This window comes from Dipodomys spectabilis, unplaced genomic scaffold (genome assembly GCF_019054845.1).
Source record: "Dipodomys spectabilis isolate Male_0828 unplaced genomic scaffold, ASM1905484v1 ptg000125l, whole genome shotgun sequence".
NCBI lineage: Eukaryota > Metazoa > Chordata > Mammalia > Rodentia > Heteromyidae > Dipodomys > Dipodomys spectabilis.
In genome coordinates this window covers 21,214,462-21,229,804 of record NW_024870802.1, presented here as the reverse complement: position 1 = coordinate 21,229,804, position 15,343 = coordinate 21,214,462, and the positions used below count along the sequence as shown (strand labels likewise).

Here is a 15,343-nt window from a genome sequence, read left to right as displayed (position 1 = left end):
CTATAGTTCATTGATTTCTCTGTCCTTATATCATTGTCATACTGTCTTGACTATTTTTTTGTTGATCATGGGGCTTGAACTCAGGGCCCGGATGCTATCCCTGAACTTTTCTGTTCAAGGCTAGTTCTCTATGACTTTGAGCCACAGGGCCACTTCTGGTTTTCTGGTGGTTAATTGCATATAAGAATCTCATGGACTTTTTTGCCTAAGCTGGCTTTGAACTGCAATCCTCACATCTCAGCCTCTTGAGTAGCTATGGTTACAGGAGTGAGCCACCAGCACCTAGCTCTGTCATGACTCCTAATAGGTTTTTAAATAACATAGTTGATTGCTTCCACTTTGTTCTTCATTTTAAAAGTACTTGTGACTGCTTTACATTATTTGCATTTCATATAACTTTGAGAGCTAGCTCTTCTACTTCTATACCTACGTGTACATGCATGATCTTAATTGACCTAGTATACCGGGAGGAGGAATCTTTGGCTCTTGGACACAGGATGCTTCCCCATTTCATTAGCATTCTTCAGTCTCTTTTTCAGCAGTGTTACTTTTTTTATGCTTAGGTGCTGTACATTTTTTCTTAAATTTACTATGAGACACTTTATGATTTTGTGACTCATTACAAATTACTGGTTTTAAATGTTCATTTTCCATTGTTACTGTTAAGTTTATTATTTTACTACAGTTTTACATTTCTCCAAATTTTAGTGGAAATTCCAGAATTTATTTAAAAGAGAAATTATAATTGCTTATTGAAAGACCCATTAGCATGTTTTTTTGAATAAGATGGAGTAGGAATAAGTAAAGTATATGGACATGATGGTATTATGTATTTGGTCTTACAGGTAAGCTTGTCATGTATCTTGTTCACTTTTGCATTGTTGGTGCAGTACACAATAAAGATTTCTAAACGTTCTTAGTCATTGTGTTTCAAGATTTACTTTAATGTTTTCTCTGTTTATTGATTAGGAAATACTGACCTCACAGTTGGCAGAGAAAAATAATGACCTTCAAAAATGGAGAGAAGAGCGGGATCAGCTGGTTACAGCTTTAGAAATACAGCTGAAAGCACTGATCTCCAGTAATACACAGAAAGATCATGAAATTGAACAACTGAAAAAGTTTACATCAGAACTTTCTGAAATAGTCAGTAGCATCTTATTTCTATACCTTTTTATTGAACATAGGAATATAAGTCTGAGCAATTGTCATATAGTTGACAGTTCTCTTGAAATAGTAAAAGACAGTTCATATTAAATCTTATGTGTGCTTTCCTCATGAATTCAGTAAAAATCTTTGTTTTCTGGGCAATACTGACTAGATGATGCAAGAGATATATTTGATGGGTAAAATAAGATATGCATTGAAATTTAGCAAACTTAATCATATAGTCTGGTATATATTAAATCACTTGAGTAGAACTATCTTATGAAAAGATGGGATGATGAGTATCCTGCAAGAAAGATTTAGTTATTATTCCTTTTTCTACTCTGATGTTATAGTTGGATTCCCAAGAAGAAGCCTCTAATTTTTCTAAGAATGTGTTATCCTCAAAGCAGCCTTCAAATTTCAGCTCCATTAACTATATCATTTAACATGTGTAGATCTACTTTTTTTTTTTTCCTGGAAAGTAGAAATTGTGATTTTTTTTTTTTTTTTGTAAACAGAAGGAGATAATTGAAAGTAAAATGAGAAATGAATGCAGAACACTTTGGAAGTAGAAAGAAATCTTTCAGATTTCTTTTTAGATCAGATTCAGAAGAAGCAAGATTGTTGCCCAGCCCTTCCTATACCTAAGTCTCTTAAGGTGAAAGATTGATAGGAGGAGGATTAGGTAAAATCTTTGATGAAGAAACCTTATTTGTACTGTTTTAGTCATTGCAAATCTAGATTTTTTATTCTTTATGTGAGGTGTTTAAATATATGTTCAAGTTAAAAATAGCTTAAAAAAAATCTTTGTTTTAGGAAAAACCACCCACAGATCTCCAGCCTAGACATAATAGTTCCACAGAACCTGGCATCACTGAAACTGAAAATCAGCCGACAAGTTTTGAAATTCCTAGGAGTGCATCAGAGGTAAGTGTTGGATGACAGTGTACTTCTTGCTCTCTTTACTCACCACTAATCACTAAATAAGACTTGCAAGTATAATGTAGTCAATTGTTGCAGGTAATTTGATATATGTGTTTTCAGATGGGTAGAAGAAAATTAGAGATTTTTGAAAGAGGTGACATTCTTCAGAGAGAGTAAATCCCCAAATGATATTTTAATCTTCTCTTAGAAATAGGTTTGTTAATATAAACTTACTGTCAGAAATAGAAAAATCACAAAAAACAAAATAGGTATTGTTATTTGCTCTCTAAGAAGTTTCATTACTAATAATAGCATTAAGTAGTTTTTTTTTTTGTCGGTCATGGGGCTTGAACTCTGGCCTTGGGCGCTGTCCTTGCACGCTTCAGCTCAAGGTGAGCGCTTTGCTGCTTGAGCCACTTGAGCCACAGCGCCACTTCCGGTTTTCTAGTGGTTTATTGGAGATAAGAGTCTGATGGACTTTCCTGCCCGGGCTGACTTTTTTTGAACCGGGCTGACTTTGAACCGTGATCCTCAGATCTCAGCCTCCTGAGTAGCTAGGATTACAGGCGTGAGCCACTGGCGCCCAGCGTAAGTAGTATTTTTTAATTGTAGCCATGTGATAATTTTTGCCAGTCTATTATAAAGTCTTACAATTGAGTGTGTTTAATTTTCATAGGGCTTAGGGTTATGGGAATAACTGACTAGTCTAGTTTCACATTTGAATTCGGAAATAAAATAAAAATTCTGTTTCACTTAAAAAAGGTGAAGATAACATCACTTTTTTTTTTTTTTTGGTTGGTCGTGGGGCTTGAACTCTGGGCCTGGGCGCTGTCCCTCAGCTCTTTAGCTCAAGGCGAGCACTCTACCACTTGAGCTACAGCGCCACTTCCGGTTTTGTGGTGGTTTATCGGAGATAGAAGTCTCATGGTCTCTCCTGCCTGGGCTGGCTTTGAACCGCGATCCTCAGATCTCAGCCTCCTGAGTAGCTAGGATTACAGGCGTGAGCCACCAGCGCCCGGCGATAACATCACTTTTTAAAAATACATTTATTGGGAGCATATACTTGGGAGTTTTGCTAAACAGTAAGACGTGGTCCTCAACTTTAAAGAGTAAGGAATCCGACATGACAGAAACTCTTACCTTATAGGCTAAGTGTTATAATAAAAGCATGAGGCAAACTCTAAAAGGAACATTGAGGAGGAAACAGCATATTTTCCCTGGCTGGTTGTAGAAGTGGATTAGGGATTGTATCTTTCAAGTGAATATAAGCTTACTAAGCAAAGGATGGGGAAGATAAGGGCATTTTCGACTAGGAAAATAATATGAACCATAAAGTTCAGGAAATGTTTAAAATTGAAGGTAATAATTTATAATCCTGGCTACCTAGGATGCCAAGATTAGGGGGATTATGATCCTAGGCCAGCTCATGGAACAAGTTGGCAAGGCCCTATTTTAACCCGTAAGTAGGGCATCATCTCAAGATATAGGAGGCATAAGTAATAGGATTGCAATCCAGGCTGACTTGAACCATAAACAAGGTTTAATTCTTGATTACCTGTGCAGTTACATATAATGGGGCACTAATTTCTTCATAAATTTGTATATATTGTCCTAAAATCTTCTGGTTAGTTTATATTTCACCATTTGAGGTAATTATATTGCTATTTTCTTTTGTGTACTTTGGCTCCCTTTTAATATACTTAACTAGACTGAATGTATATATGCCTATGACCTGGGCTTTTTTTTTTGAAGATTAAAACTATCTTTATTCACAGATAATGTGTATATACACACAATTGGAACTAATAAACCCATCTCCTTTATTAGCCTCAAAGAGAACATCAAAAAGAATAAAATGCTCAAGGATAAATTTAACCAAGGAGGTACAACACATGTATAGGATGATCTATAAAGCATTGCTGTAGAATGGAATGTAAAATGAAAAGCATCCTTGCTCATAATTATAAGATTGAACATTGTTAAAATAACAATATTTCCCCAAGCAAGTAGAGATTCTGTGTGATTCCTATGAAAACTCTAATGGTCATTTTTTACAGAAATGAAAAAGCTATTTCTAAAATTCATATGGAATTACAAGGGTCCCTGTATAGATAGAAAAACCTTAAAAAAATCTCTAAAAACTTTCCTGATTTTAAAACTTTTTTGACAAATAAAAACACAGTTGAAGTACTGGCATTAGGATAAGGCATGTCAATCAATAGATTAGAATGGTCAGTCAAAAAAATTCCCCAAGCCCCATGACAGACAGATGACCTGGGCTTCTTATAGTGGCTAGATTTTTGAGCTGGGGCATTGTGTGAAGGGGAAGTATTCTGAAAACTAGCATTCCTAAAACATAGGATAGAAGTTATATTTTTTTTGATGTAGTCTTAGAGAACCAGTCTTATTCGATTATCTCCTTGATGGCCCTGGAGGTCATTAAAACTCGCATGGATTCAATGAGAAGAGAGTGAAAAGACTTTCTCAATGGGAAAAGTAGCAAAGAATATTTACAGTTAACTTGAAATCAACAATTATTTGATAATTCTAGGCACTTCCCTGGTGATTTTTGAATTATAGATTACGTAAAGAAGTCCAGCAATCATTTGAGCAAATTCTGTATTCTTATGATAATGTAAATATGGAAAATGCTGATCTCTGAGTTCTCACCAATATTTTGTTAGTATTGAATGTAAACTCAGAGCTTCATGCGTGCTGCATTCAGCCTACTATGTTATATACGCCCCTGGCTCTACTTTTCCCTAATTTTAACATAGTGTATATAAACCCAGAGAAGGTTGCCAAGTCAATCTTTTAGTCCTTGGTGTGACCCAGCATACTTTACCTTTTTCCCCAATTTGTTGTCTTAAATAGTCATTTGTAGCCTGGAACTGGTGACCATGGCTGTAATCTTAGCTACTCAGAAGGCTCAGATCTAGTACATTAAGGTTTGAAGCCAGCCCGGGTAGAAAAGTCTAGTAGACTCCAACTCCAGTAGAACAGCAAAAAAGCTAGGCTTCAAATATTCTCAAGTGGCAGAGCTCCAACTTTGAACGAGAAAGCCGAAGTGAGCATGAAGCCCCTGAAGTTAACCCCTGTACCAAATAATAAACTATTAATTAAATTCATTAATTAATTGATGAGCTTTTTATGGTTTATAAGCTCATACTCTACAAATTGTTTTTTTCTGTTTCTATTTTAGGATGGATCTTTAGTTCTCGATTCATGTGAAGTATCAACAGAAAATGAACCCAGTACTCGATTTCCAAAACCTGAATTAGAGATTCAGTTTACACCTTTACAGCCAAACAAAATGGCAGTGAAACATCCTGGTTGTGCCACACCAGTGACAGTTAAGATTTCCAAGGCTCGAAAGAGGAAGAGTAGCGAAATGGATGAGGTAAATATTGAACTGATGAGTGTATTTAATAAGCAAATTTTATTAAGTTCAGTTATAGCATATAGTTAGGTTCTGCCACCCTGCTCCAAACTGATTTGGACACCAATATCATAATTTATGTTATATTTTATGCTAGTTAGGAAAAATATTGTGGCTTAATAGGTCCTCAGACAAAAATCTCTGGATATTAAAATCCATAGCTTATTCTTTGTTCCACTTAAGTTATAATAGGTCAAATACTGGAGAACTAGTACTTCAACATACTAGTTTGGCTCAAACAATAAATTTCCCTTCAGTAGAAAAGAAAAAGATTGCTAAAGAAATTAGAGAGACTGAAATCAGTAGCTTGCTTAACTATTATTAAAATTTTAGGTCTCTGTACTCAGCAAATTATAGATTTTAGAAAGCTTGCTTTTTTTTTTTAATATATATGTAGTAAACTCTTACCTCTTTACAGCATCTTGATATTATTGTCAGCAAACCTTTTGTTCTCTCTTAGCCATGTGCATTTGGCAATGAGATAAGCTTTCTAATCCTCTATTTCCTCTATTTTAAAATAATTGATTATATGTTTAAAATTATTAGCATTCTCTCTGCATGTAGAGATACATAATAATTTTTTAAAGTAACTTTTTAAAAGTTTAACTCTAGCAAAAATAACTTCAACTTTCTTTTACTCCTTTAAAGTGTAGTATATTTTCAAGCTGGTGGAAGAGCAGAAATAGTATTAACCATACTCCTGAAGCTCTCTGTCAGGTAATAAATTTGCCAAGGGGATATTATTTAGCATATTTCCCCTGCCACACATACTACACCTTTAAAGTCTAATAGTTTAAAGTCTTAATAGTTAACTTTATTTCTACAGTTACTTGTATTCAGGGTTTTGTTTGCTTGTTTGTTTGTTTGTTTACTGAGTTAGTACTGGGCTTGAAGGAATCTTCCTTGCTCAAGGCTGACACTATTACTTGAGCCATACCTGGCTTTTTGCTGATTAATTGGCATTAAGAGTTTGGGATTTAGTCAGGTGTTAGTGACTAGTAATCCTAGCTACTGAGGCGCTGAGATCTGAGGATCAAGGTTCAAAGCCAGCCGGCAAGGAAAGTCTATGAAACTCTTATCTCCAGTTCACCACCAGAAAACCAGAAGTGGCACTGTGGCTCAAGGTGGTAGGGTGCTAGTGCTATCAGAAAAGTTCAGGGACAGTGCCCAGGTCCTGAGTTCAGTTTTGTTGGTCCTGACCAACAAAAAAAAGTGTTTGGTATTTGTTTGGCTTCACATCGTGATCCTCAGATCTCAGCCTCTTGAATAGCTAGGGTTACAGGCATGAGCCACAAGTATGACACTTTATTAAATACTGAGTATCACTATACTTTAAATACCACTAAAGCACTAAGTATTTGACTTTCATTATCATCTCATCGTCATCTATGTCATGTTGACTTTCCTTGGTTCATTTTTTTATTGAGTATCAATACACTTTAAAGACCACTAAAGCACTACGTATTTGAATTATATCATCATCATCATCTTCATTATTATCGTCATCTATGTCATGTTGACTTTCCTTGGTTCATTTTTCTTCCTAAGGGAAAAGAAAGTTGGGTGTCATACAATTACTTATTTTGTTGTCAATATGTATTCTTCATCTGTGTGTCAAATAATTTTCAGATTGCTATTATCTAGATATGTGATGATGGAACTTTAATTTTTTAACTGATTTGCTACACCTTCACTGGGTCCTTATGAAAATAATTTTTCAGTACTATATTTAATCCAGTACAGTAAAGACCACAAAGACCTCTTTACTGAACACTCTGAATTGATGGGTTAAGTTTATAGCCATTTCCATTTACTTTCCATGATTACCATCTTTCCCCTTTCATGGAATCTTATCACATTACTATCTTCTTTTTTCTATTAAGTTCTTTTGTTCAGCTATAATATTGTTTCTGCTTCTCCTTTTTCATTTAGTCCTCTCTCTCTTTAGGCTTATGTTCCTTATTGCAATTAAGATTTACCATACTTAAATTCAGTTAATGTATTTACCAAAAGGCAATCCTCTGTGAGATTATGTGGGGAAATAAAGAGAAAGATTCTATGCCTATTAGTTAAGAAGCAAAGTAATAGTAGTAATAGTCTCACGATTTACTTGTGTGAAGTTACATTCAACTTACATTTTGCTGGTGCCAACTTTTTTTTTTTTAATGCTTGTCCTGAGGCTTGATCTCTGGGCTTACTCTGTTCCTAACATGTTGTTTTCAAGGCTAGTGTTCTATCACTTGAGCTACAGCTCCACTTTCAGCTTTTTGTGGTTCATTGGAGATAAGAGTCTCACAGACTTGCCCTGCCTGTGCTGGCTTCAAGCCTTGAGACTCATTCCTCAGATCTCATCCTCCTGAGTAGCTAGCATTACAGGTATGATCCAGCTAGCTCCTGGCTCCAACTTTTTTTCATCCTAGTATTGAGTATTAAACCAAGGGCTTCCCACACTTATTAAGCAAGTACTATACCACTTAAGTCACATACCCTCCAAGCCCAGTGATGCCAAATTTCAGTGCAGACTGTTAGACATAGATGCCCGTATGATTTGTTAGTTGGGAAAGGGTAGGTATATTGTTATGCTTATTTTAAAGATGTAGTTCAAATAAAATCCAATTTTTCTTCTAGGCTTTTTATTTAGCTCATGTAATTTTATAATAGTAGGTCTGAAAAAGTCACACTTTTAGTCAGGGATTCTCATTCTCAGCATATTTGACTTAGGGGTTGCACACTTCTTTGTTGTGGGGCTATTATGAAAATTGTAGGCATGTTTAGTAGTATTCTTGTCCTTTGCCCACTAGTTGTTAATAATATGCTCCTTATCTCTGCAAAGACAACCCAAAATAACTCCAGACATTACCTGTCAAATAGGAACAAAAGGTTTCTCTTTGGGTTTCTCCAAAATTGACCATTTATCTAATTTAATTGTAAAAATTTGATCTCTGAGGTCAAATTGTTCCTGATTAAGAACCACTATTTTAAGCAGTAATATAACCTTTGAAAGATTTTTTATTTTTGAGTCTATAGAAAAAATATTGTCAAGAAAATAACCAGTGCTGAATTCGTTATTTTTTAGGACTTGGTGAAATGTGAAAATAAAAAGAACGCTACACCTAAGTTCCTAGGAATTCCTAGAAATTCTCCTGTCAAAAAGGAACAAAAGGTTTGTCTTTGGATTTGTCCATATTTGACCATTTCTATAATTTACATTATAAAATGGAAGCCAGAAATTAAGATGTCAAATTCTGATTAGAAATTATCCAGAAATCTAGTTGTATCTAGTTGTATTTACCGTCCAATTTTTAATGTCTTCAGCATGCACTATAAACTTAAGCATTTGGACATTGGCAGGCACTTCATGCTTTTACTTCTAACTTAACATTCTAATTACTCATTTTGCAAACTCATTTTGCATACCTTCTCTATCCCTCTCTGATTTTTTAATTCCAAATTTCTTACCTAAGAATTCATAATTTATCTCTTGTCTCTTTAGAACCATAGCATTTCTTTGTAATATTTCTCACTGACAATTAAAAAAAAACATATTCTTTTATTAGGTTTCCATGCGTCCATCGTCTAAGAAAACATATTCTTTACGGAGTCAGGCACCCTCAGTTAGTGTAAACTTATCCACTAAGAAAAAAGAAGGAACACTACAGAAATTTGGAGACTTCTTACAACACTCTCCAACAATTCTTCAGTCAAAAGGTTTGCAGAAAATTAAATGACCTAGTTCTAATGTGCCTCCTAATATTTGATTTCAGTGAGTGCTTTAAGCCAGAATTGTCCTATACTGTTTAATGTGGGAAGAAACAGGTGAAAGGATGGTGTGCGTAGGTATCTACCCCATTGGAGGAGAGAGGCTTACATTAAGTACTTTATCCAGATAGAACAAGCTGATTAACAGAGGTTCATACAAATCTACATGTATATGTTAATGCTATTGATCACATTAACGGCATGTATTTTCTGTAATATCTATTGAATTTACAAAAATATGCGTAGTGAATTTTTCTTTATAATGTTGACATGGTAGAACCTGTGCCTTCAGTAAGCTATGTATTGTACATATCCACATGCACATATATTCATGCATATATGCACATCTACCATACGGATTTATTACAGTCAGATTACTAGAAAAGAATAAGGAATGTTCTTGAAATTCTAGGTAGCATTATGTACTTGGCATGTAGAGTTGGGGGGTGGGGAGGCATGTGGATTTTGTTTTTGTTTTTTTCTTGGTAGGATTACCTGAATGAAAGTGAAATGTTTGAGATGAGAATTGGGAAGGTTGGAAAAGTACTAGAACAGTTGGGTTGAGTCAAATAAGTTATATAAAAATAGTTTTTGTAAAAGTTTATTAGAGAGGTTCCTTAACTTTCTTGGTTCAGTGCCCTTAGTGTCTCAGTAATTTTTTCAGTGTGCCCTTATATCTAAGAATTACTTGATAGCTTATCCATTAGGATAAACTGAACTACTTCTCATATCAAGGATCACTATTTTATTTTATTTTATTTATTATTATTTTTATTTATTTTTTTTTTTTTTCTGGTCGTGGAGACTGAACTCTGGGCCTGGGCGCTGTCCCTTAGCTCCTCAGCTCAAGGCTAGCGCTCTACCACTTGAGCCACAGTGCCATGCTTAGGAATTGAACCCAGGGCCTCAGGCATGCAAGGCAAGACTCTACCACTGAGCCACCTTCCTAGCCCCAGGATCACTATTTTCTGTGAGGGCCATAAATATTTCTGAGGTACTCTTTTTTTTTTTCGCCAGTCCTGGGGCTTGAACTTAGGGCCTGTGCACTGTCCCTGTGTTTTCTTTTGCTCAAGGCTAGCAGTCTACTACTTGAGCCACAGCACCACTTCTGGCTTTTTCCATTTATGTGTACTGAAGAATCGAACCCAGGGCTTCATGCATGCTGGGCAAGCACTCCACCAACAGACTATATTCCCAGCATATCTGTAGTACTCTTACAAGTTTGTTTCACTGCACTTTAAAAGAGTACAATTTTAAGCATTTGTATGAGTAAGAAATACTAATTGCTAATTATTTATATTCAGAGAGACAGGACTTCTGTTAATTTTGAGATGCCCCTCATAACCCTCAATAGGTGAGAGATCACTGTAGTTTATTGGAGATAAGAGTCTCATGCATTTTCCTTCTAGGACTGGATTTGAACAACAGTCCTCAGATCTTAGCCTTCAAGCATGAGTCACCAGTCTCCAGCTGACATCTTTAATCGTTATTTTTTGTTGTTGTTAGCTATAGGGCTTGAACTCTGGGTTTGGGCACTGTTCCTTTGGCCTTCTGCTTAAGGCTAGTGCTCTGCCACTTGAGCCACAGCGCCACTTCCAGTTTTCTGGTGGTTAATTGGAGATAAGAGTCTCAGGGACTTTCCTGCTCAAGCTGGCTTTAAACTGTGATCCTCAGATCTCAGCCTCCTGAGTAGCTAGGATTATTGACATGAGCCACCAATACACAGCATGACAGCTTTAATCTTAATAGCTTCTGACCATCCTTAAAATATAGTACTTCTTTCTAGTCTTGAGCCATTACTCTCTTTTGCTTTTTTGTATAGATCTTAAATAGAGTTTGCAATTATGAAGTATTTTACTGAATCTTCATTATGGACACCTTTATGTAATAGTATTGAACTAAATATATCACCTTATATATTGATTAATTTCTCAGTTTTGGGGTTGTTTTTGGCTGTACTGGGGTTTGAACTCTGGAACTTGTATTTACTAGATAAGTGTGCTGTCATTCCTCTTAGCTTTAGTTATTTTTGAAAGAGGTCTTGTGTGTGTTTGTTGTTGTTGTTGTTTTGTCGGTCGTGGGACTTGAACTCTGGGCCTGAGTGCTATCCCTCAGCTCTTCAGCTCAAGGCTAGCGCTCTACCACTTGAGCTACAGCACCACTTCCACTTGTGTGTTTTTTTAGTGTTTTGTTTTTCTTTTTGTTTTTTGCTGGCAGTAGGAATAGGACCACAATCCACCTACCTGTGTATATGGAACCATGATCCTTTTGATTCCTACCTCCTAAGTAGCTAGGATTTGCAAGAGTGTTAAGTTTTTTCCTGTCATTGTTTCTGTTTTGCATCATTTTTAAATTTGTGTATGTTTTATCATTATTAAGGATTTCAAATCTTAATAATTTTCTGCAGTCAGGAAATTATCTCAAAAATTAACCTTCTTATTTATAGCAAAGAAGATAATAGAAACAATGAGTTCGCCAAAGCTCTCAAATGTAGAAGCAAGTAAAGAAAATATGTCTCAACCAAAAAGAACCAAAAGGAAATTGTACACAAATGAAATTTCATCTCCTATTGATATTTCTGGCCAAGTGGTAAGCTAACATATCAGTTTTCACTAATGTAAAACTATTTGTGTTGTAAAATTCTGAAATATATATAAATTATCATTTTGTAGATTTAAATTATTATTTTAGATGTCTACTACCTGCTTTAAATGTTACATTCTTGGTGTCAGATATAACTTTATAGTAATTAAATATAAATATTCCTCTAATATATATAACTATAATACATTTGCATTGAAATCTCATCAGAGGAATATATTTCCATCAATAGCACTATCATGATTTAATGGTTTATTTACCGCTTGAGTATATTTCTCTGTTATAATAACTGAACAAATATAGGTCTAAATTTGCCTTAAAAATATAGAGTTGACATTTAGCCATTTCTTCCCACGTTTACTCTCAGCCTTCCAGGCTCTATTAAGAAAAGATGGTAGCTGTCACCCTGACTCTGCGAGTCATTCTCCTCACTCAGAACAGTTAGTGCTGTTACAGGGATGATACTGATTTCCTATCATGCTTGCATTTGCTTAGTGGATGAAAGTGAAGGTAGCAAATGATTAAAAGAAAAGATTTCAGTCAGAAGTGGCCAAGAAAAATCAGGAGAGACTTTTATTTTTGTCTTGAAATAGTAGCTTTCAGATAGGACACTGATACTTAATAAAACTGGTTAAAGAATTAGGGTTGATTAGAACATGCTATTGTAAGTACTGTTCTGTTAGTCACTTTTTACCATCTGTCTGATTAGTACATAATTTCCTCCCTTGCCTGAGATCATTTCTTTTCTTAGTTTCAGTATAATGTGTTTTCTACTTCCTAAGTTATATACTTGTTGCCGTGAAAGGTCATTTCTTAAAATTGGCTGAGCCATTTGTCTCCAGATACTTTCATCATTGTAAATCTCATGTATACTCTGAATTTAGTGCTGAGGGTAGGTTATTTTAATTCTACAATTAGATACTATAATCTTTTACAAAATCAATTTTTCTTGCATGTATCTTAATAAAAGATGATATATCCATAGTCAAAGAGACAGAAAGACTAATGTACCTGATAGTACCTATGAAATGTGAATGATTAGGCACATGAACATATATCATCAATCATTTTGAACAAGTCTTCATTTTTACCCATTTTCGAGACACTGAAAATTGTTAATTTGAGGTTTTAAGTATAAATTAAGTTATTTTTATAAAGTTCTACAAGAGGATTTCCGTTCAAGATGTCAGTTTGAGTACAGTGTATCATGATATAACCTCTTTGGTGTTTTTCGTATTTCAGATTTTCATGGAGCAGAAAGTAAAGGAGAGTGATCACCAGATTCTCAAACGACGACTTCGAACAAGAATAGCCAAATAACAAACTTTTGGGGCAATGTCTTATGTAAATTTCATAATCATAATGACTGTAACTTGTAATATACAGATAACTATATTATGATACATTTGATCCCTCTGTACAGAAATTGTTTTATATAGCCTAATTTTAATTCAATAAAGAAATCAATCATTTATACTTGTGTGAGCTGTATAGGCCTTTCTGATAATAGTTTCTTTGCTAACTGTGTATTTCCCTCATCTCAGTAATTGGATCAGTGAAGATTCTAAGAAAAGTTGTTATTTTTACTTAAACTGGTTTATGATTCTACTGTATTATAGTTAGGATTTAGGGAGTAAGCCTTTATAGGTGTTTTATTTGCAAAAACATGATTGTATACTGTTTAGGAGAGATCCCAGGTCTTTAATTAGAATGTCTTCTGTTTTGTTTGCATCAATTGCCTGTACAAGGGGGTTTCATTTTGGCATTTCTATATATGCACACAATGAACCCTTCCCACCACTCTTCCTCATTCAACAAATTATAGGTATTGTTTCCCTGTAATTTGATAGATTTGGCTTTATTTCTAAGACACAGAAGATTAGAAGTAGAAATTTACAAAGGAAGAAGAGATAGTATCTAGGAGCCAAATCAGAGGTAGCTAGAAGAAAGAAAAAGAATTTTAGATCTTGGAAATACATTTTCCGTTTTATTGATGAGGAAGTCAAGACTGATAAAATTTACTTCTGTTAAGACATAAATAAGGTGTAATTGATCTGATGGTTGAGAAAAGCTAGCAAGGGGCAAAAAGCAGAAGCTTTAAAAAATGTCAGTGGAGGCTTTTTTTTTTTAATGTCATCTTACTTGTACAAAGGAGTTGTCATTCAACAAAGCAGTTGTGAATACAATTTATTTTTGAACAGTGTCACTCCTTTCAACATTCTAGCCAGTCCTTCTACTCCATTTTTTCCTCACTCAGTTTCATAATTTTGTAGGATCACATTTGTCGTGAACTCTGAGGCCGAGCTGTGGGATCTAAAAAGGGTTAAGAGGTTGGCATGCCAACTCTTCAGTTCTAATAAGGCTGAGAACTGGACCTTGAAAAGGTCAGAACAAGCAAGGCAAAACAAATGTATAAGTTCCTATTAACCGGACCTTATGAAGTTTAAATTAGAATTGTTTGGACCCTCTTAAGCTTCAGACATTGGAAATAATGTTTGTATTAAGGTTAAATGTTCATAGCTTTCCTCTGCTCCCTAACAAAAAGGAAGTCAATTATTATTATGCACACAAACTGTGTCTAATGTTAATGATTATACAAGTTAGATTAATACCTTGTTTTCTACATACACCTATACTAACCTCCCCTGTACTAAACTAAATAGATACACTTGCTTATAGGAGATCAGAGTCTTAAGAGTTGGTGAGTTTTGACACCCACCCCACCTTCCTGCATTCCCTGCTTACTTTACTCTCTCTGTATTCTCATTTCTTCAAAATCCTCATACTGTTCCAGATTGCAGGTTGCAACACACACTGAATTCTTTTTTTTGGGGGGGGGAGAGGGGGGTTCCGGTCGTGAGGCCTGATCTCTGGGCCTGGGCGCTGTTCCTCAGCTCTTCAGCTCAAGGCTAGCGCTACCACTTGAGCCACAGCGCCACTTCTGGCTTTTTTTTTCTTTTTGCTTATGTGGTGCTGAGGAATCGAACCCAGGGCCTCAGGCATGCAAGGCAAGCGCTCTACCACTGAGCCACCTTCCCAGCCCACACACATTGAATTCTTGACTGCAATCTCCCCATTTGTTTTTATTTGCCTGCCCCTTTCCGCTTGACCCCATCCCACTTCCTGATGTTTATGTTGTTGAACTTTGACTTTGCCTTTCTAAGGAATTGCACTATTTGAGTTCTCCCTTGAATCTACTGTATTTCAGTTAATACATTTGTATATACTTGCATACTACCCAATGTATTTACTGATCAGTTTTTAGGCTAACTCTAGCTTCCTCATATAAGGGCAAACATGGATCCTTTATCTCTCTGGGCCTGACTGACTTTTCATAATTTTTTCCAGGTCTTTCCATTTCTTTACAAATGGTACAATATTCTTTCTAATGGATGAGTAAAATTCCATTGCATTTCATAGTGGAGGCTTTTAAATCTAAAAATACATATAAGACCTTAAAGGTTTATATTT

At 35.3% G+C, this 15,343-nt stretch overlaps 1 protein-coding gene across 5 annotated transcripts in view; it reads left to right on the top strand.

The window, feature by feature from the left end:
• Positions 1-13,346, top strand: part of Kif20b (kinesin family member 20B) — a 47,954-nt gene extending 34,608 nt beyond the window's left edge. For 3 of the 5 annotated variants that reach the window (XM_042689448.1, XM_042689450.1, XM_042689447.1), the window contains exons 26-33: positions 970-1,146; positions 1,966-2,076; positions 5,276-5,473; positions 6,161-6,229; positions 8,589-8,675; positions 9,070-9,220; positions 11,718-11,860; positions 13,115-13,346. In XM_042689448.1, the coding sequence (XP_042545382.1) occupies positions 970-1,146; positions 1,966-2,076; positions 5,276-5,473; positions 6,161-6,229; positions 8,589-8,675; positions 9,070-9,220; positions 11,718-11,860; positions 13,115-13,192 (1,014 nt within the window). In that variant the 3' untranslated portion in view covers positions 13,193-13,346. The remainder of the gene's footprint in view (positions 1-969; positions 1,147-1,965; positions 2,077-5,275; positions 5,474-6,160; positions 6,230-8,588; positions 8,676-9,069; positions 9,221-11,717; positions 11,861-13,114) is intronic. The other 2 variants (XM_042689451.1, XM_042689449.1) reach the window with 1 other exon arrangement.
• The last annotated feature ends 1,997 nt before the right edge of the window (positions 13,347-15,343 follow it).